We start from the raw sequence: 21,741 nt of genomic DNA, 5'->3' as shown, positions 1-21,741 counted from the left end.
TGAAATCTTTTCAAGGCATGGTGTTTAAAAACACATTGGCACATACCTGCAGAAAGTTAATTAAAGCTACTGTGAAGGAGCAGTCATGCTGCATTATTGTCAGACACTGAGATAACCTTGTTGAATGTCTTTAAGGAAAAGGTATATTTTTGAACAGTAAAGGAATTAAGAGTTACGGTGAGTGGGTGGGTGAGTGGATCTGAGTCCATGAAAAAAATCAGCCATGATCTTATTGAATGGTAGAGCAGACTCGAGGGGCTAGATAGCCTACTCTTATGTAACCTTCTTCCGTGCTGAAAAACCCTCAATCAGAAAGGGTTCACCAAGTATTGAAGATGCATATGTTTCTGTTGCATGTCACAGTTGAATGAAAAACTCTGACGTCAATACTCCAAGGCAAGATGTGAAACATAGCTTTTGTAAAAAGAAATCTGGTAAATGAGGGTTATAAAAATAATTACCGAGGTTTTCCAGCTTGTTGAAACCCTCCCCCCCCCCGCCCGGTCTACAGTCGTCGAACACGTGTGTATATAGTCCACTGACGTAGTCTAGTAAGCTACTCCACTGCAAGAGAAATATGGGAGGTTCCTAGCCTTAAAAAACTGCAGTGTTCTACACAGAAGACCAATACTGCTGTCAGGGAAAGCGTTTTTGGAATCAGTGCTACTTGAAATAGTTAACATAATAATCTTATCTGAAAGGCACCTCAATGACTGACATTCATTGAATCCCCACTTGACTTTCCAGTAACATCACTCAGCCCTTACACTGTAGCACTGGATTCCAATGCTTTGGACAGAGAGGCCATGAGGATTTCCAAAGATTCACGGAATGGTTAGAGCATTAAGAGAGGCTATTTAGTCCATCATTCTGTGCCTGATCTCTGCAAGAGAAACTGAGTTCACACACCACTACCCCAGTCTTTCATTGCTAGCATTGCAAATGTTCTGACTTCTGGTGATTTTCCCATTCCTTGTTGAGATCTATGAGTGAACCTGCATAGGTTGTGTCAGGTCTTTGGAGGGGGGGTGAGGACAGTGGTGTTAAACTGGAGGTGGCTGTGGAATTAGGGAGGGGTATGCAGAGAGAAAGAAAGGGTCTGGTCAGGGAAGGGGTTGGGTGAAGTGGTAGGGTTAGGGGTCTGGACTTTAAGGAGTTAAGGATATAATTGGTGCAGGGGTAAAAGGTGGGCGAGTCTGGCATTCAGTTTAATAATTACTCAGGAATTAAAGTAGGTTTTTAATCCTCTACCTTTCCCTCAATAATTATCAGTTTAACTGCATCAGAACCCTCCAAAATGTAATCATTTGTTTCAGGTGGTTTCAGACTCAGGGAAATTGTCCAGCAGAATCTGAGTAAATTCCTGCTACATCTGGAATTTCTCATGGTTCTTGCACACAGTTCTTGAGTTCGTCCAACAATTCCCTAACCATTGGCATATCAAGGTCTTTAATTCCCCAGTGGGTTCAGTCGATCTTTTGTCTGCACCACAGTTAGACCAAGCAAGGGGAGGATAGAGAAGCACAGCAGGTCAGGCAGCATCCGAGAAGCAGGAAAATCGATGTTTTGGGCAAAAGCCCTTCATCAGGAATAGAGGCCAATCAGGAATAGATAAAGGACTTTTGCCCGAAACATCGATTTTCCTGCTTCTCGGATGCTGCCTGACCTGCTGTGTTTTTCCTGCACCACTCTGATCTAAACACTGGTTTCCAGCATCTGCAGTCCACACTTTTGCCAAGGGGAGGGTAGAGTCCTATCACTTTGGGAGAATACCGGGTAGTTTCATTTAACTCATTCACAGGACAAAGGCATCACTGGCTAGGCCAGCCTTTATTGCCCATTCCTAATTGCCCAGATGGCAATTAAGAATCAACTACATTGCTGTGGGTCTGGAGTCACATGTAGGCCAGATCAGGTAAGAATGGCAGTTTCCTTCCCTAAAGGGCATTAGTGAGCCAGATGGGATTTTCCCTGAAAATTGACAATGGATTCACAATCATCAACAGGGTCGTATTTCTAGATTTTTATTGAATTCAAATTCCACCATTTGTCATGGCAGGACTCAAACCTGTGTCCCCAGAACATCACCTGAGTCTCTGGACTAATAGTCCAGCAATAATGCCACTAGACTATTGCCTCCCCCTGGAAAGTGGGAAAAGGACAAAGGAAATACCCAGATCTGTTCAGTTATAAACAGAGCAATCCAACTCACTGGGAGTATATCATAATATCATTTAGAAAATGCCAAGAATACTCCCTCACACCTTCAAGAGACACTTAACAGTGGGAGGCAGATGGAATCCCTCTCAAACGAAAACAATGTTTCACAAACTCAGAGGTGCTTTCTTGGATTTCATTTGGTACTTATTTTTTTTAGATCATCTAAATGAGCAGAAGTGGCAGAATTTGCAACACATTTTTATTGGCTAAATTGGCTCATTAGATTTTGAGCTTTTATTTTCCATCTTCAGAACACATTAAAAAATTAAAATATATTCTTGAGAATTATCAGAAAGCTCTCCAAATTTAGAGGAAAATTTAAAGAAGAATCCAATATAAAGAGCAAAGGACTGGGGGAAAAGGTGAACAAAGCAATTGTGCATGCTGATTGCTTATTTATCTGATAACATTGAAAAAAGTTTCCATTTTAATCTTTTGGCTTGTTCACCTTCATTGTGTTCTTTTTCCTTCAGATAGTTTGATAAAGTGTTCACAAAAACTCATTTCCAGAGACACATCCCCTTCCTGAATGATTGTCTCCAGCTCTGTACCCTGCACAGATTCCAAATGAAGGTCCATCCTTCATGTTTTGAATCCTCTCAAGATGACAACTATCTTAGAGACGTACAGCACTCTTCATACTGCTACTCCCACCACATCCTGAGATCTACACTCAGTGTTGTTGTGCATTGCCACACGTACACTCTGGACCTCTCTGTCCATTAGCACCACCTCAATCCCAAAGGTGTCCCATGCCCCAGTTCTATTTTTTTCTTTATTGTATTCGCACTTAACAAGAAACATTTTCCCCTTTGAGGTGTAAAGGCATGCGAACTCCAAAAACACTTAGGAGGAAAAGTTCCTCTGGAACTTTCCTCCCCCAGACTCCAACCTCATCTCTTCATTTAATCTCACCTCTTGCTGTGTATTTGCTATACTCTCTGAATCTTCCCTCCCCCCAATATCTGTTCCATTTTGTCCTCCCCTGCCTCTGCCAACAGTATAAAAGAATACCACTTTCCAGCCCATTTCAATTCTGAACAGTCATATCAGACTCGAAACAGCAATTTTGTTTCTCTCTGCAGATCATACTAAACCTGCTGAGTTTCTCCAACATTTTTTGTTTTCTGTATTTGAGATTTTCAGCATCCACAATATTTTGTGTTCGTTATTATAGCAATAAGCAAGCTGGTTATTGATTTTACTTACTTTTGGAGATCTGTTTCCAGGTTTACATGGGGAACTTGCTGTTTTACTTATATTCTACAGATAAGTCCCCAGGCAACTGGGACAATAAAGTGGCAATGCAGCTCAAAGCTGCTTCCCATCTAGATGCTAGGTCACCACATCATAGAAGTGTTAAAGTGCAGAAGGAGGCCAATTTGCCCATTATACTTACCCCTGCAATGATGACTGCATGGTAAAACTGTTGACAAACTATTGGATTGCAACAAGTACATCCATACATGATTCCCCGACATTATGTCCAATCCAAGTGCAGGTCAGTGGGATTATTGCAAAGCCAATAACATCAGACTGACATAGTGGGTTGCAAAACATGCTGTCAGGTTAATAAGAGCAAATGTAGGACATTGGCATCCTGTACTTGGAAGATGAGGCTTTGCATGAAAGGTATGGCCTATGAGGGTCTGACTCACACTGCATTTGATGTTTTTAAGCTTTTCAGACCAATAGCCAGGGGCCCACTTTTGGGTCATGGGTGGTCTTCTTCATAACATTAGTTGACACATTTCCAATGAACCAGTGCATGCAGAAAGCCCATCTGGGAGCTGTACCTGCAGTTAAATGCTACCGTGAGGAGAGTTTATCAGAAATACTTCAAAGATGTAGTCCCTGCTGCTGTCCGACATAGCCAGATCAACCAGCAGCCATACCATTCTCAGCTCATGGAGCAGCACTGACCTCGCTATACACAGGACCTTGAAAAACTCACCAGGAAAGGCACTTAAAACTGTGTCAGACATCCTGTGAAACAGTAGGTTCTATTCATACATCTGGCATCAAATCATCATCAATATCTATGGAACCCTGGAATATATGCACCACATACAGCCACCACCTCAGCACCAATCCAACAGGAGAGAAACTTGTCTTTGACATTCCTTGAAGACAATTGGCTGTGCTCAAATGAATGCACAAAGGATTGAGGCACTCTCCTTAAGGTGAAAGGTGAGGGGGAATGACCTGAAGTATTTTTGTGGCTATGAGGATCAAACTATGCAGCACATCAAAGCAATCTGTCCACTAACATCAGTTGTGGGAGGCACATAATTTCTTCACTCAATACGTCAGAAGGTCAAACCAGCTATCCAATTTTAACCTGTCACCATCATAGAAAAAGACAAATGGTAGGGTTCCCCAAAATGAAGTGTCAATGAAAACTAATTCACCAAGAACACTTGCCTAAAAACAAGATCACAAATCATATCAAATTTCAAAGCATCTTGTGAACTATTTCACATTGGAAAATGATTTGCCAATTGGTCAGTGTGAAAATATCTAGTAGCAAGAGAAGACATAATTGATCTATATTTACCTTATATTTCCGTTCACACAAAATAAGCCTCTTATGTAGAGGCTGGGATTTGAGAAGGTATACACCTATTCCGTTTTCTGTATCCATTTGTGCTGCAGAAGCTAGCAGCCTGTGGAGATGGTATCATTTGGGTGCAGGACTTTCCACTGCTGGTGACATTTGCCCAGTAAGTAGAGTCCATCTGGGACTGTTTTAATGGGTTCAAGAGTTACTGAGCAGCAGTTCAATAGTCATTTGTCAGTCAGTCTTTTTTGGTCAGTTAGAGGCAGCTGAAACATAGTGCAGCTGAAAGACTGAAGTATGGAGAAACCCTGATGTAGAATCAGCCTGAGCTAAATTGTTTGTCTACTCCATAGAGGATACAGGTTCCTGAGGAGAGGCTAAGGAGCTGAGTGGTGAGCAGCCAATGGGCTCTCCTGGGTTTGAGCGATCATGCCTGACAGGTCTTGCAGGTTAAGGAAAAAAAGCAGGAAAGTCTCCAGGCCGAATAGATCTGTTAAACAAGTTTCATGGTGAGATTTCAGAAACTGAGTCATTGGAATCCCTTGTTAAGGAGTCAGTTATAAATGAGATTCGGTGACTCATAGTATCTGGGTACGTTGCTGAGAAATCTCTGGGGATTGCCTTGGCCACATTTATTATTTGTGTACTTTGTGAGTGTTCAGCCATGTTTCTCTGTTAACTCACATTTACCTAATATTAATTCTGGATGTTGAGAGTATAAGTGGCATGTGTTTGTGTGTGTTTTGTTTGTGTGTTTGTTTCTTATGTTTGTTTAAAAATACTGTTGGACCTTGCACTTTTATTCTCTTAGCCACAGCCTGAGATTTTAAATTTCAACTTCTTTAAACAATAAAGTTCTGAGCCAGATTGTAAAATAAATTGAGCAGCCTTGTCTGGGATTGTAATATAATTTCACAGTTTCATCTGGGATTATAAGAGAAGATGCACACCTGTTCCAACAATATCAACTTCAGACTCCAATAAGATTGTAATCAGGGTTAGTTATAGAAGTCAAAGTTAATTGAAAACTTACTTGCATGCACTGTGGATTTGAAAGATCAAACATGGAACTGCTTAAGCCTTGTGCATTACTCATTTTTGGGCTCCTCAATTCCCAAGCTGAAACACAAAGAGTACATCGGGCATTTCAAGAAAGAATAATAATTCAATTATGGACTTTGATGATCATGTGTGCTAACCTCTGTTATAGGGTTGGTTCCCTGGTCCATGGGGGAACAGTGTGGAGGTTGTGAGATCAGTAAGCCCTGGGGAACCCAGAATACAGTATTGCCCTGTATGCTCTTGATATTGAACGTGTGTATGTGCATGACAGAGAGAGACACATCATCAAATCAGTTACCTGCTGATTGATAGCTTCCAGTTAGATGGGAATGGGTCAACAAGGATTATTGAGTTAGCTAAGCTTGTATCATAGGTACAGGCCATCAGTTGATATATTTGAAGTGATTGTATCACAGGGTATTATTAATGGAACAAAGTTGCCAGGTTTCCATCAAGGTTAAAAGATCATATTTCTCCAGCCCAAATGCTGTCTTTAGTTAATTGACAAATAATTCTAATCACCTCTGCGTTAATTAATAAAAACGGCACACCTGACTCTTTCATTCTTCCATACACACTGTGCCCCTCCAGTTTTGTTTATTCTTTCCTTCACTGTCATCTCCATTATCTGGCCTTAAGTTGTGTCTTTCCATATTTTTAATTTTCCTAATCACTGTCCTTTCTCTTGGAACAATTAATTCAAGAGCATTTCATACCTGACCCAGACAGAGTGCCTGGGTTTCCTGCAGATAGCGTGTGACGACCTCCTCCTTGGCTAACTTGCTTCATCATAAAACTAGGATTGTAGATTTCATCAAACTGTGCCCGCTGTTGATGTAGATTGGTTAGCTCCTGTTTTCTTTCAGAATATTGAGCTCTTGAGAAACCTGCCATAAAAATGGATATCGACTATTTTAAAAGTCGGCTTGTTCAACACGTTGGCTTAGCTGTGTAGTTATAAAAAATATTCATCTGCACATGATTGTTTCCAATATGCATCAAGAGTTGAGTTCAGAAGTAAGGATGTCTTGCTGCAGTTACACAAGACCTTGGCGAGACCACACTTGGAGTAGCGAGTGTGGTTTTGATCATCCTACCTAAAAAATACACTTGCCACAGAGAAAATGCAGCAGAGGTTCACAAGGTTCTCACTGGGGATGGCAGGACTATTTTAGGAGGATAAATTGGATTTATATTCACTAAGGTTTAGAAGAATGAGTAGTCAATGCTGTTTCTCGATTTAAGGAGGGGAATAGGGACAATCCAGGAAACTACAGACCAGTGAGTCTCACAGTGGTGATTGGAAAGCTATTGAACAGAATTCTTAGGGATAGGGTTTATGTACATTTGCGAAAGCATGGCCTAATTAGGGACAGTCAGCATAGCTTTGTACAAGGCAGGTCATGTCTTACTAACTTGACTGAATTTTTCGAAGAGGTGACAAAGGTGATCAATGAGGGTAGAGAAGTGGATGTTGTCTATATGGATCTTAGTAAGACTTTTGGCAAGGTCCCTCATGGTAGGCTCATCCAGATAATTAAGATGCAAGGTATCCATGGTGACCTGATCACATAGATTCAGAATTGGCTTGTCCATGGAAGGCAGGAGATCCATAACTAGTGGATCTGTACTGGGAGCTCTGCTGTTTGTGATATATATAAATAGCTTAGATGCAAATGTAGTTGCTTGGATTAGTAATTTTGAAGATGATACAAAGATCAACAGAGTAGTGGATAGTGTAGAAGGTTGTCAAAGGATACAGTGGGATATAGATCAGTTGTATATATGGGCACAGAAATGGCAGATGGAGTTTAATTCAGGTAAGTGTGAGGTGCTGCACTTTGGGAGGTCAAATGTGAAGGAAAAGTATACAGTTAATGGCAGGACCCTGAACAGCATTGATGTACAGAGGCATCTTGGGGTTCAAGTCCATAGCTTCCTGAAAGTGGCCACACAGTAGATAGGGTGGGAAAGAAGGCATATGGCATGCTTGCCTTTACTGGTGGTAGAACGGAGTACAAGAGTTAGGATGTCATGTTGCAGCTTTATGAGATTTTAGTTAGGCCACACTTAGAATATTCTGATCATTCTGGTTGCCACACTACAGGAAGAATGTGGAAGCTTTGGAGAGGTTGCAGAAGAGGTTTACCAGGATACTGCCTGGATTACAGGGTATAAGGTATAAGGAGAGGCTCGAAAAACTCAGGTTGTTTTCACTAGAATGGCGGAGGCTGAGGGGACTAGATGGAAGCCTATACAATTATGAGATGCATTGACAGGGTTGAAGGTCAGAATAATTTTCCCTAGAGTTGAAATGTCTAAAACTGGGGGCATATATTTAAGGTGAGATGAGGAAAGTTCTAAGGAGCTGTGAGTGCCAAATCTTTTACCCAGATAGTGATAAGAGTCTGGAATACACCGTCAGGGATTGTATGGAGGCAAATACAATAGGGGCATTTAAGGGAATTTTAGACAAGCACTTTCATATTGGCGGCATGGTGGCTCAATGGGTAGCAATACTGCCTCACAGCACCAGGAACTGAGGTTCAATTCCCACCTTGAGCAACTGTCTGTGTGGAGTTTGCACACTCTCCCCGTGTCTGCGTGGGTTTCCCCGGGATGCTCCGGTTTCTTCCCACAGTCCAAAGATGTGCAGGTTAGGTGAATTGGCCATGCTAAATTACCCGTAGTGTTAGGTGTGTAAGTGTAGGGGAATGGATCTGGGTGGGTTGCTCTTCAGAGGATTGGTGTGGACTTGTTGGGACTTAAGGGCCTGTTTCTACACTGTAGGGAATCTAATCAAAGGAATGGAGGGATGATGGACCCTGTGCAGGCAGAAGGGATTAATTTAATTTCGTATTTTATTCAGCACAACATCATGGGCCAAAGAGCCCGTTCCTGTGCTGTATTATTCTATGCTCTGTGTTCTAGAAGAACTGATAGAAGTGTATAAAATTCTAATTGGGCTAGACAGATTAGATGCACAGACAATGTTTCTCCTGGTTGGGGAGAAGCAGGGATTAGCGTCTCAAGGTAGGCTATTTCAGACTGAGATGAGAAAACATTTCTTCATTCAGAAAGTTGTCAGCCTGTGGAATTCTGTCAGAAGGCTGCAGAGGCCAGGTCACCAAGTATATTCAAGGCAGAAATTGATGAATTTTTAAGACATTAAAGGCATCAAAAGGTATGAAGAGAAACCAAGTATATGGCACTGACATAGAGGATCAGCCATCATCGAATGGAATGCTGGACTAAAGAGCAGAAAGGCCCACTATTGTCCTACTTTCCATATCTTAGTGTTTCAAAACCTGCTTGGTCATTACCATGTACTCACTGATTTAGAGTGGCTTTTAATTCTCCAAAGTCTTAAATTTGATACTTTTCATTCCCCTTTGCAGTACATTCAGCTTGAAGAAGACTAGTATTTTAAAGTTAAATAAGAATGACAGTGGAGGCATGAAAGCAGAACTAACTAAACTGCATTGACAAATTAGTTAAAGGGAAAGGTCAATAGAGGTACAGCGTTAAACATGAAGGGGAATACTTAAAAATACTCAGAATAATTACATTTCGATGAGAAAACAAAATTGCAAGGATTGGTTCCATTGTCCGTGGTGACCTAAAAATGTTAAAGGACAAAAAACAATTGCTGGAAAAGCTCAGCAGGTCTAGCAGCATCTATGGAGTATAATCAGAATTAACATTTTAGCTCCATTGACCCTATCTCGTTCTGAGAAAGTGTCACTCAACACAACCATTAACTTTGATTTCTCTCCACAGATGTTGCCAGACATTGCTGGAATTGCTGGAAAAGCTCAGCAGGTCTGGCAACATCTGTGGAGAGAAATCAAAGTTAATGGTTTGTGTTGAGTGACAGTTCCTCAGAACGAGATAGGGTCAATGGAGCCAAAATGTTAATTCTGATTATACTCCATAGATGCTGCTAGACCTGCTGAGCTTTTCCAGCAATTTCTAATTTTGTTTCTGATTTACAGCATCTGCAATTCTTTCAACTTTTTTTAAAGATGGCATTAAACAGTTTTTAAAAAGCATATACCTGTAAGAAAAGTGAGGGAAAATAAGGAGATGGTGGATGAATTTTGTTTTAATCTTCAATACAGAGGATACAAAAGACAACCCACAAAGAGCTGTAAATCAGATCAAAAATGAAACAACACCAAATTAAAGTCCAACAGGTCTATCTGATATTGCAAACTTGGGGAAAGCTTTTCATTTCAAATAAACCTGTTGGACTCTAACCTGATGCCATTTGACTTTTGACCTTGTCTACTTCAGACCAACTCTAGCATCTTCCCATCAAAGCTGTAAATCATGAAAGATGAATTCAAGAAAACCAAAATCACCACAGAATTTAGTTGAGCAAATTGTTGAAGCTGTGGACTGACAATTCCCACATCCTGGTAGATTCCATCTTAAGGTCTTCAAAGAAATAACTAGTGAGATAGTTGATGTGTTGGTTTTAATATTCAAAACTCCCCCTTATTCAGGGAAGGTTCTATTCAAGTCAAAAATAATGACTATAGTTCCTTTAGTTAAAAAGGGATGGAGACAGAAAGCAAGAATCTATAGGCCAGTTAACATGTGCATAGGAAAGATGTTAGAAGCTAATATTAAAAACATCACAGCAGGGCGTACAACAAAATTCAAGATATCAGGCAGAATCAACTTTTAATGAAAAGAAAATCATGTTTTTCCACGTTTTTGAGAGGGTAACATGTACATGTGCTATGGATAAAGGGGGCGGGGGGGGGGGGGGGGGTTGGTGGGCACTGGATGTAATTTGTTAGATTCCCAGAAGGTGTAAATTACTACACAAAAGGCTATTGAAGCAAGTAAAAGCTGTAGGGATTTTTAAAAATTCATTCATGGGATGAGGGAATCTCTGACTAAGTCAGTATTTATTGCTATCCCCAATTGCCCAGAGGGCAGTTAAGAGTCATTGCTGTGGGTCTGGAGTCACATATTTGTCAGACCAGGTGAGGATGGTGGTTTCCTGTTCTCAAGGACATTAATGAACCAGATAGGATTTTCTGACAATCGACAATGAATTCATGGTATCACTAGACTCTTACTTCAAGATTTTTATTGAATTTAAATTCCACCATCTGCCATGGCAGGTTTGCAACACTGATTCCCAGAACTTTACCTGGGTCTCTGAATTAACAGTCCAGTGATGATATCACCAGGCCATCGTCTCCCCATCAGATCAGGGGATATTAACATAATGGCATTGAAACAAGGTTGGCGGGCTAACAGAAGCTGACGGTAGACATAAATGTGTCTTTTTCTGGTTGGTAAGATGTAATGAGTTACATGTCACATGGACAGATGCCAGGGTCTTAACCTTCTACAAGTTATATAAATGACTTTGATGAAGTTGGAACTTCGCTAGGAAAGAAACAATAGGTAGGGAAGCAAGCTGTGAAGAAGACATGAGGAAGCTATTAAGGTTAAGTAAGATTAAATCGGTTAAGTAAGTAAATAAACATCTGAAAACTGAATTATAGTGCAGGTCAGTACGTCAGTATGCCCATGATATCAACACTACATCATAACTGGTGACCTAAGGGCATAAAGATCTCAAACTCCACATTATGTCAAATCACTTGAAAAATGACATTCGACTTGAAGCATGCTCCTCTGTTGCAAACCAAAAAATTATTATTAGCCCAAATGGGTGTGCTTGGGAATGTAATATATGTAATAAATGTTTTTGGATTCTTCATTACCTTGATATCCATGCCCAGATTTTTTTTAATGCTATTGAAGATGACCTAAGCATAGGTGCATCAGCTATAACATACTGTTTTAGGAAAACTCACACAAGTAAGAAGTGTCTTAACTGAAACGTAAGATCCTACGGGTCTACAGGGTGCCTGCAGAAAGAATTTTTTTTTGCTTTTTTTTTACATCATCCAAAGCACGTTGTCTTTGCTGGCTGGGCCAGTTGGTGGTGAGCTGCCTTCTTGAACCACTACAGTCTATTTGTGTAGGTACAACAACAATTCTGTTAGGGACTGAGTTATAGGATTTTGACCCAGCGACAGTACAAGGTCCAGAACCAGGGATTGCTTTTCAAAATTAAGGGATTACCTAGTTAATACAGAGATAGGGAGCATTTTATTTTCCTTCACAAAGACTCAAGGGTCTTTGGAAATCTTTTTCTCAAAATGTAGTGAAAACAGAAACCTTGAATATTTTTAAGTCAGATTCTTGATAAGGAAGCAAATACAAGATGGTAAGAGGATAGGTAGGAATGTAGAATAATCAGATTGGCCACGGTCTTATTAAATAGTGGAGAAGACTTGAGGGCCAAGACACATTTTCCTGCTCCGAATGAGTATGTTTGTATATTTCTATGTATCCATGTTCTTGTCTCTCCATATCTGTATACTTTCCTCCAATACTATAACCAGCTCACTCCAAACTCCAACTTCTCTCTCTGGTGTCTCGCTTGCCCTTTGCCCAACCAGTGATGGCTTTGCCTTTTGCACAGCCAGGTCACACACTCTGAAATTCCATCCAGTTATCCCTTCAAATCTTCACTCAGCTTTCCAAATGTCTCAGCTTTCACTTTTTACACCAAATGAAATGACTTAGTCATTCTTCTATATTCCTCTAACCGAATGCAAATTATTGCTGTTGTCATGATTAGGATCAGTGTAAAGATTACAATCAGAAGTTAAAGTAGAACATTCTCAACAATTAAACAAAAATGCAAACAATCAGAGCAATGTCTATGTTGTTGGCATACCTTGTGCTGTGTCTTCATACTTCCAGTTAAAACCTGGTTGTATATAAGTCGGTGTTAAATTTGGTACCACAAAGCGTACCTCCTTACCATCAGGAGGCAGTTTGGACAGCAAGATGTCCTCAGTAAATCTGAGCTTCTTCTGGCTAGCACTGGACTCTGGTTTAGAAGGTGGACTTTCAGGCTCTGTAGGAACTGAGAAGATTTTAACTTTGTTTGATTTTTGCAATAATTATTCTTCATTATCAACCTTGTTAATATTTGAGCTATTTGTGTAACAACACTACCAAAATTGTAATAATACTTAATGAACAAAGCAAGAACTAGCAATTTAATTCTGTTCTATTCAATTCATTTTTTTTTTAAATGTCAGAGAAAAATCTCTCTGGCTGCTCTGAAAATTTTTAACACTTCGCACTCAATTCATGACACCAACAGCCTCCTATTGGCCCCTGGGCTAAGTGATGACAAGGAAGTGAGTATAAGATTACAAGAGGATCAGTAGGAATGTAGAATAATCAGATTGGCCAAGGTCTTATTAAATAGCGGAGAAGGCTTGAGGGCCAAGTTGCATTTTCCTGCTCCGAATGAGTATGTTTGTATATTTCTATTTATCCATGTTCTTGTCTCTCCATATCTGTGTACTTTTCTCCAATACTATAACCAGCCCACTCCAAACTCTCCATTTCTCCCCCTGGCATCTCCCCTGCCCAACCAGTGATGGCTTTGCCTTTTGGACCCCTGGGATGCTTGAAGGGTTGACAGGACTCAAATTGGATGTTTAACTCCATAACTTATTACATTACTGTTGCTCCACATGGCAAGTGATTTTGTTTTAGATTACAAATTTCTGTCCGTTTGATGGAACCCTAAATTGACGCTCTAGAAGTTGCGGATAAGTCAAGTCAGAAACCAGTTTTCCAAATACTACAAAGGTTAAATGTCAAATTCACCTTTATTCTGATGTTCCACAATAAACGTGGTCTTTTATACGAATGGTCATCCAAATTTTTGTGATAGTACCCATTCACATTATTCTAATGCTAAATTATTTACTGTTAACAATAATGTTTGAATTTCCAGAGCATTTAACAGAAAACAGTGCATAAGTATTCAAAGGATGGTTTCTTGAAAAGAAAAATGGAATATTATCCAGTTACCTGACAAAGTAAACTTCAGTTTATGGGGACTAAACTCTACAGTTCTACAATCTTCCTAGAAGGATGATTGGTATGGGATTCACATGGACTCTTCCAAAGTTGAGTCGCAAGCAGAAAAATGTAAATAGGGACAAATTAGCATTTTATGATCTGGTCAATAAAACACTTGACTAATAATGCAACTAATGGAGTGAATTTTCAGGCTGAAATTGGATCTGCCTAATGAATTTGACTAAGCCATAAAGCCAGTCACGCATGTAAACAGAAGGTTGCAAATCTACCCTAAGTTATAGGAATATAGGAATTAGGAGCAGGAGTAGGTAATTCAGTTCTTCGAGCCCATTTCTCCATTTGACATGATCATAGCTGATCTTATCCTCGTTTCAACTCCACTTTCTTGCATGCTGCTCCTAGCCCTTTAACCCATTTTCCAACAGAAACATACCCATTTCTTTCTTGATTCTGTTGATTGATTCTGCCTCCACTGCACTCTGGGGCTATGAGTTCCACAGATTCGCAACTCTGTGAGAGAAGTTGTTTCTCCTCATCTCAGTTTTGAACCTATCTCCTCTCGCTCAATATCTATGACCTCTTGTTCAAGACTGTCCCACAAGGGTGAACGTCTGTTCAACATTTACCAAATCAATCCCCTTTAGCATATTATATACCTCTATCAGACTCCCCCCTAATTCTTCTAAACTCCAGCAAGTACATCCTCCAAGCTATTCAACCATTCCTTGTATAATAGTTCTTTGATCAACCTGGTGAACCTGTTCTGAACTGCCTTCAGTGCCACCATATCCTTCCTCAAGTACAAAGTTAAAAATCACACAACACCAGGTTGTAGTCCAACAGGTTTAATTGGAAGCACACTAGCTTTTGGAGCGACGCTCCTTCATCAGGTTATAGTGGAGGGCTCAATCCTAACACAGAATTTATAGCAAATATTTACAGTGTGATGTAACTGAAATTATACATTGAAAAATTAATTGTCTGTTAAGCCTTTCATCTAACATAACAATTTTTGCTATAAATTCTATGTTACGATCGAGCCCTCCACAATCACCTGATAAAGGAGTGTCGCTCCGAAAGCTAGTGTGCTTCCAATTAAACCTGTTGGACTATAACCTGGTGTTGTGTGATTTTTAACTTTGTACACCCCACTCCAACACCGGCATCTCCAAATCACTTCCTCAAGTAAAGAGACCAAAACTTGACACAGTACTCCCGGTGTGTTCTTACCATTGCCTTATATACTTTAACAATACTTCTTTACTTTTATAATCCAGTTCTTCTGCAATAAGTGCTAGGATTTCATTTGCCTTTTTATTATATGCTGCCCCTGCATACCCATTTCCTGTAATTCACACACAGAGATGCCCAGATCCCTCTGCAGTAACACATTTTGAATCAACTTCTCATTTAAATAATAATTTACCCTTTTATTTTTCTGGCCAAAATGGACAACTTTGCGCTTATCCACATTAAACTCCATTTGCCTGATTCTGACCCATTCTCCTAGCCGATCAATATCCATCTGTAAACTCTTGATCTCCTCATCACTGCCTGCTTCTCCGCCTATTTCAGTATCATCCGCAAATTTCACTATGTTACACCCTGTCCCTGCTTGCACTTCATTTATACAGATTGTAAATAGTTTAGATCTGAGAACTGAACCCTGCGGCATCCCAGTTACAGTTCGTCATCCAGAGAAGGGCTCATTTATCCCAATCTACTATTTAGTATTATCCTCTGTCCAAGCCAATACCTTACCCTTAACCATCTGGGATCTATCCTTCTGGATCTATCAGTTACTACATTGTGACCACAAAATACAATTTAACATGAGAAAGAGAACCTTACCTTTAATTTTGCTGTCATCTCCTTTGTTGTCCTTTGAAAATGATTTACAGCAATTCTTTAGAAAATCTGCTGTGAGCCCCAGTATGACACTAAGCAACAATCCAATGAAAACTGGAATAAGCAACCAAAGCGATGCTGGAAGAGATGTTAAGTTTTAAGAGAAATGCAGTGTAAGCTACGCGTGAGCAATTGCTCAATATAGGCTTACAAAGAGAGTCATATTAGCAAGTCTATGGAGAACCAGCAATGAGGAACGAGCTAGGGGAAGGGGAGTCAAACTCTTTCAAGAAGCCAGAACAAGTTGAAGAGTTTGTGTTAATTTACTCTTCTCAAGTTAGTATTTTCTTGCATTGGGAGATGGATCTATTCTACATTACCTGCTATTCATAAACAGTGTAGTGGAAATTCACTTTTCTTTTATTTTCTGAAGACACTAAGCTTTTAGTTCAGGTGATAGGTTTCAAGGATATTATTCATCTATATTCAAAGAGAACTCTCAACTTCACTGTCAATGGAGTGTATAAAATAATTGATCTGATTTAATTAGTTCTATATCCTGCCAGAATGAAAAAGTTATGCAGAATAGATGAGTTCACAAATGTCCAATAGCTATGTTCAGGTGAACAAATATATTGTTCTGGACAATGAAATAGATAACGTGAGGTATATACACCATCAACGTGATGGCTTAGTGGTTAGCACTGCTGCCTCACAGTGCCAGGGACCCAGGTTCGATTCCAGCCTCAGGCGACTGTCTGTGTGGAGCTTGCATATTCTCCCTGTGTCTGCGTGGGTTTCCTCTGGGTGATCCAGTTTCCTCCCACAATCCAAAAATTGCAGGTGAGGTAAATTGGCCATGCTAAACTGCCCATATTGTACAGGGATGTATAGGTTAGGTGTGTTAGGGTAGGGGAATGGATCTGGGTGGATTACTCTTCAGAGGGTCAGTATGGACTTGTTGGGCCAAAGGGCATGTTTCCACACTGTAAGGATCCTTTGACATTTTCAATGAGCTGATTAATAAATTAGAAATCTAAACAAGATTTTGTTGAGGTGATTATCAGAAAGGCAAATCAAATACTAAGATATATAATTGGTATTTAATTGACAGATAATACAAGCTGAATTCAAATCGATTATCAGTGAATATGCTTTTCAAATATCATGAAACAATTTTGGCATATACTTCTGGATAAGGATAAGTTGGAGATTATGTAGGGGACAGGATGATGAGAGATAGGGAGAAACCTCCTCCCAACCCCTGGAGATAAATATATTTTTAGAGTTCGGGATAGGGAGAAAGAGTGGCATTGATGAGGTAATAGCCATTTCAATATTTAACTTTATTATATTTACTATGAAGAATGTACAACACTGTGTTCTTATTCAAATGGAATTTTTGATGCAACCCCAAAATATCAGATAACCAGATTTCTGATACCACCTCCCCTATAATTAACCAAAGAGAGATGATTACGCTACATCAGGCAAGGAATAATAAGTGATCAACTTCCTGAAATGCAAAAGGTTATAAGATCAGCAAATGGTGGATTCTACTTTTTGATTGATGACAGAAAGTCTGTCATTCAACCTTTCTGACTTAGTAATTTGCATTAGTATTAGCTCAAGGTCTGTTATCAACAAGTCATGTGTCCAAATGGAGACATAAATGGTGGTGTAATAACAGTGCACATTTATAAAGCAAACTCATAAGTAGTTAGATTTGTAATTGGTATCAACACAAGGATGTTAACCTCCCACTGTAAAAAATATATGATAGAAATATAGCAGCCTATTTCTGACAGTTTACAGCCACTTTTTCCTTTTATACATGATCTTAAATGTACTTCAGTATTAATCAGCAGTTATTGTAAATATAAAGTAAAAGTAAAACCATAGTCCCAAGGGACCTCAGGGCTGCTCTCTCATTACCCAGGAATTCAATTCAGGTCCTGGGGAAATGAGGGAGCAGCTCTGTGGTCCTTATTAGAGAGAGCTGACTGGTGGAGAGTTTAACCTGAGGGTCACCATACCTCAGGCAAGAGGAGAAGTTGAGAAGATGGGACCTCCATGGTAATCTAACTTAGTAATAGGCTGATGTTCAAGTTATCTAATTCTGATATCTAATTCATAAATATGCTTAATTTTAATGCCTCAAGAAAGAAATCAATACAAATCCTGTGGTGTGAAACTGTGATTAGAAAATCCATCAACATTTACAATTGGTCACAAAGCAGTTCACGAGGCACCTAGTAACAGGAAAATGGGATGGCAGCTAACCCAGATTACTCTTTCAGGTTATTCTAGAGCAGCGCAAAGAGTGAGACACTGAACTCATAACAAACATTTCCCTCATTAAAACTGAACTCCTAAGTCTTAGTGGAATCCAGTCACTTACCTGGTGAAGGTGTAACCAACTGTAGACCTGCCATTCTCCCAGATACTCAGACTCCAAGACTTTTTGGAATTATTTTTAAAGTAAGTTTTGAGAAGATTTGTAGCTCAGGTTGAGGTTCTGGATGTATTTTTAAAGTTATGAATGTTCTCTGCATATCACAAGACACCTGTATAAATAAAAGGAATGTTTCTTTATTTTCAAAAAAAGCTTAAGTAGTTTTCAAAGGCATTGAGTATTGTATTAGAAAACCATAAGATTTATGTAATCCAATAACTAAAATACAATTGCAAAATAATAAAATGCGCATTGTTCAAACTGGAACGGACACCACAGGGACCAGCAACAATGAGTTATTGCCCTGTATACAAAAAAAATTACCGTACACAATACATATTAAATTAAATTCAATTGAAGTCAGTGATATTTTGTGTTAGAACCAATAATAAATCAAGGGAAAGTATCCTTTAGAAATTTGCACTTAAAAAGCAGGTGCTTCACTCAACTGGTATTTATCTTTGGTAGCAGTTCTGAAGAGGAATCACATAAATATTAACTCTGTTTCACTCTCCAGAAGAGGGACAAAACAGCTACATTGCTCCAGAATGTCACGTTTAGCTTTGGTTTTCCAGCTTGTCCAGTACATTTTTTTTTATTACTGGAGTTACCTTTGCTGCATTGTAAAATGTAAAATCCTTGCCATGCTGCAATCATAGGTTGGAATTCCAATGCAGTACTGAGTGTAATTAATGGTCAATAGTACTGGTTAGGTCAGGCATTGAATTGGTGAGATAAGGCTCCAGTCTAAGTAGCTGTTAAAATCTGAAGGTATTATTCAAAAAGAAATACATTCTCACTGCATCCTGGCAACATTTCTCCCTAAATGGAGAGAGTTGAAAATCAACATCAAATACCAGTTTTTCTTATTATTTTTTCCACAGTTTCGCCAAGTGACCGCTATATTTGATCTGTACAACATTATTACATTACAAAGCATAATTGAAGTGGGGTGGTGGTGATGAGCAAGAAGTAAGACATTGATTGACATTTTAATTGGGTGGTGGATTGTTTCATTATGACTTCATTTGTTTAATTTAATTATTTGTTATTATATGATGTTCTTGACTATATAATGCCAGCTGAGACCATTCCGTATCTTCAGTTTCCAGTACACACAATTAATCCAATTATGCTAATTACTGGATCAGTGGTGCTAGAAGAGCGCAGCAGTTCAGGCAGCATCCAAAGTGCAGCGAAATCGACATTTCGGGCAAAAGCCCTTCATCAGGAATAAAGACTCTCCACGCTTCAGGCGCACTGCCTTTATTCCTAATGAAGGGCTTTTGCCCGAAACGTCGATTTCGCTGCACTTTGGATGCTGCCTGAACTGCTGTGCTCTTCCAGCACCACTGATCCAGAATCTGGTTTCCAGCATCTGCAGTCATTGTTTTTACCTCAATTATGCTAATTAGTCAAGCGAAATGCTCTCTTTATCCAATCATTCATTTTCTTACAATGGCTTCAGTATGCAGCCAAAGAAATTTAATGCAAAAAAAACTCAAGATTTTGCTCTTGTGTTTAATGTTTCAGAACATGTATATCAATGTCCTATCAGTCTTCATTCTTTGCTGGTTCTTGCTGTCACTTCCCAAGATAGTAGGTGAGAGCTGAATTGTTTAGAGTTCAACCAAAGGCTGATGTTTCAAGGATTTAGAAATTCAATAAAATTGGAAAGTTTGTGGAGTAAAATTACATTTTAATAGGTTTAGTACAGAATAGCTTATCTAACATAAATGCATAGCAATAAGGACTTAGCTCAAGGAGACCTACAAGTGCCCATCATTACGAATCTATGCCGATACTGATTCTAATTAACAGTTCTTTGGTAAATGGCTAAAGAATATATACATTGCCCTTTTTAGCTATGGACTTGCCTTGGGTGAGAAAAACTCATTAACTCATTTAACCATGAGCTTGCCTTTGTGGAAAAAAAGACTGTTAATATTTTAATGGAAGTGGCAAAGGCACTTGCCAAAGGTAGCTGAAAACCTGTTTGAACAGAACAGCAAAGTCCAATATTTTGCTAAATATTATGCCAAGCAAACATGTCTTAAAAATAAATCTAATAATTGTTCAGTTAGCATAACAATTGTTATTGTACACAAATAAATGTTTTTTTAGTAGACAGTGAAGAAGGTTACCTCAGAGTGCAACAGGACTTTGATCAGATGGACAAATGGGCTGATAAGTGGCAGATGGAGCTTAATTTGGATAAATGTGAGGTACTGCATTTTGGTAAGGCAAATCAGGGTAGTTCTTATACACCTAATGGTAAGGTCCTGGGGAGTACTGCTGAACAAAGAGAACTTGAGGTGCATGTTCATAGTTCCTTGAAAGTACAGTTGCAGGTAGACAGAGTTGTGAAGAAGGCATTTGCCACACTTGCCTTTATAAGTCAGTCCATTGATTATAGGAGTAGGGAGATCATCTTACAGCTGTACAGGACATTGGTATGACCACTTTTGGAATATTGCATTCAGTTCTGGTCTCCTGCTATCAGAAAGGATTAACAAAGATGTTGCCAGTGTTGGAGAGTTTGAGGTATAGGGAGAGGCTGAATCAGCTGGGGCTACTTTCCCTGGAGCATTGATGACTTTGTAGAGGTTTATAAAATCTTGAGGGGCATGGATAGTGTTAAGAGTCAAGCTCTTTTCCTCAGGTTAGGGGTGTCCAATACTAGTGGGCATAGGTTTAAGGTGAGAGGGGAAAGATATAAAAGGGACTTAAGGGGCAACTTCTTCACACGGGGGGTGGTACGTGTAAGGAATGAGCTACCAGAAGAAATGGTGGAGGCTGGTACAATTGCAGCATTTAAAAGGCATCTGGATTGGTATATGAAAAGGTAGGGTTTAGAGGGATATGTGCCAAAAGCTGGCAAATGGGACTAGATTAATTCAGAATATCTGGTCAGCATGGATGAGTTGAACCAATGGGTTTGTTTCCCTGCTGTACATGCCTATGACTCTATGACTTCCTCATAGTGTAGGTTTAAATGGAATGAAATTTGACAAGTTCCACAAAAGGCAGCAAGATCATTTGACTAGATCAGTACTGAAGCAGTGAACATAATACTCCACCCCTAGATCTGTTCCCATAAATTAGAGAAAAGAAGGAAATGATGATGTGTGCAACACCACTTTCATTTTTAGATTAAGGTGCTCATCCAATCATACTTCAAATCTCCAAATCACTCCCTGATACCACTCCCTCAAACCTCTCCGATATACAAATTGGATTTATACTGTGTCTTTAACATAATTAATGTCTGGAAACACAATGAAAAAAAATCAACCCGTATGCAATCAACAAAGTACTTAATTATGCATGACGCACTTTGATGTCTAAGAAACAAGAATACCAATCCCCTGCTAATTGACAGATAACCAGTGGTAGGTAAATAGAATGATTCTTCCATTCACAAGGTGATTGGAAGAGCTGTATTGTGGCAAAGCGGACTCTAAGCAATTTATGGGCAACCTGTATAATGACATACAGTTATCAAGTGATGCAAGAACAAACAAAAACAAGTTAATGTTTCTCCTCCATATATTATCATTAGCACAGTTTTGAAATGATTATAGATATAAAATTGTGTATGACTTCAATTAAATTCACAGTTGAGATATTATCCACTGCTGTTGCTTACTAA

General features: G+C 39.3%; 1 protein-coding gene across 1 annotated transcript in view; it reads right to left on the bottom strand.

Moving 5' to 3' along the window:
* Window positions 1-21,741, bottom strand: part of LOC132817987 (tandem C2 domains nuclear protein) — a 70,129-nt gene that overhangs the window by 28,170 nt on the left and 20,218 nt on the right. The window contains exons 3-7 of the mRNA XM_060828563.1: window positions 18,036-18,201; window positions 15,638-15,772; window positions 12,618-12,809; window positions 6,559-6,729; window positions 5,814-5,899 (exon numbers count right to left, since the gene is read on the bottom strand). Of these exons, the coding sequence (XP_060684546.1) occupies window positions 5,814-5,899; window positions 6,559-6,729; window positions 12,618-12,809; window positions 15,638-15,772; window positions 18,036-18,069 (618 nt within the window). The 5' untranslated portion in view covers window positions 18,070-18,201. The remainder of the gene's footprint in view (window positions 1-5,813; window positions 5,900-6,558; window positions 6,730-12,617; window positions 12,810-15,637; window positions 15,773-18,035; window positions 18,202-21,741) is intronic.

The sequence above is a fragment of the Hemiscyllium ocellatum genome, chromosome 8, assembly GCF_020745735.1.
Source record: "Hemiscyllium ocellatum isolate sHemOce1 chromosome 8, sHemOce1.pat.X.cur, whole genome shotgun sequence".
NCBI classification, from domain to species: Eukaryota; Metazoa; Chordata; class Chondrichthyes; order Orectolobiformes; family Hemiscylliidae; genus Hemiscyllium; species Hemiscyllium ocellatum.
Note: the sequence above shows the minus strand (reverse complement) of the source record. Positions and strands in the feature narration are given on the sequence as shown.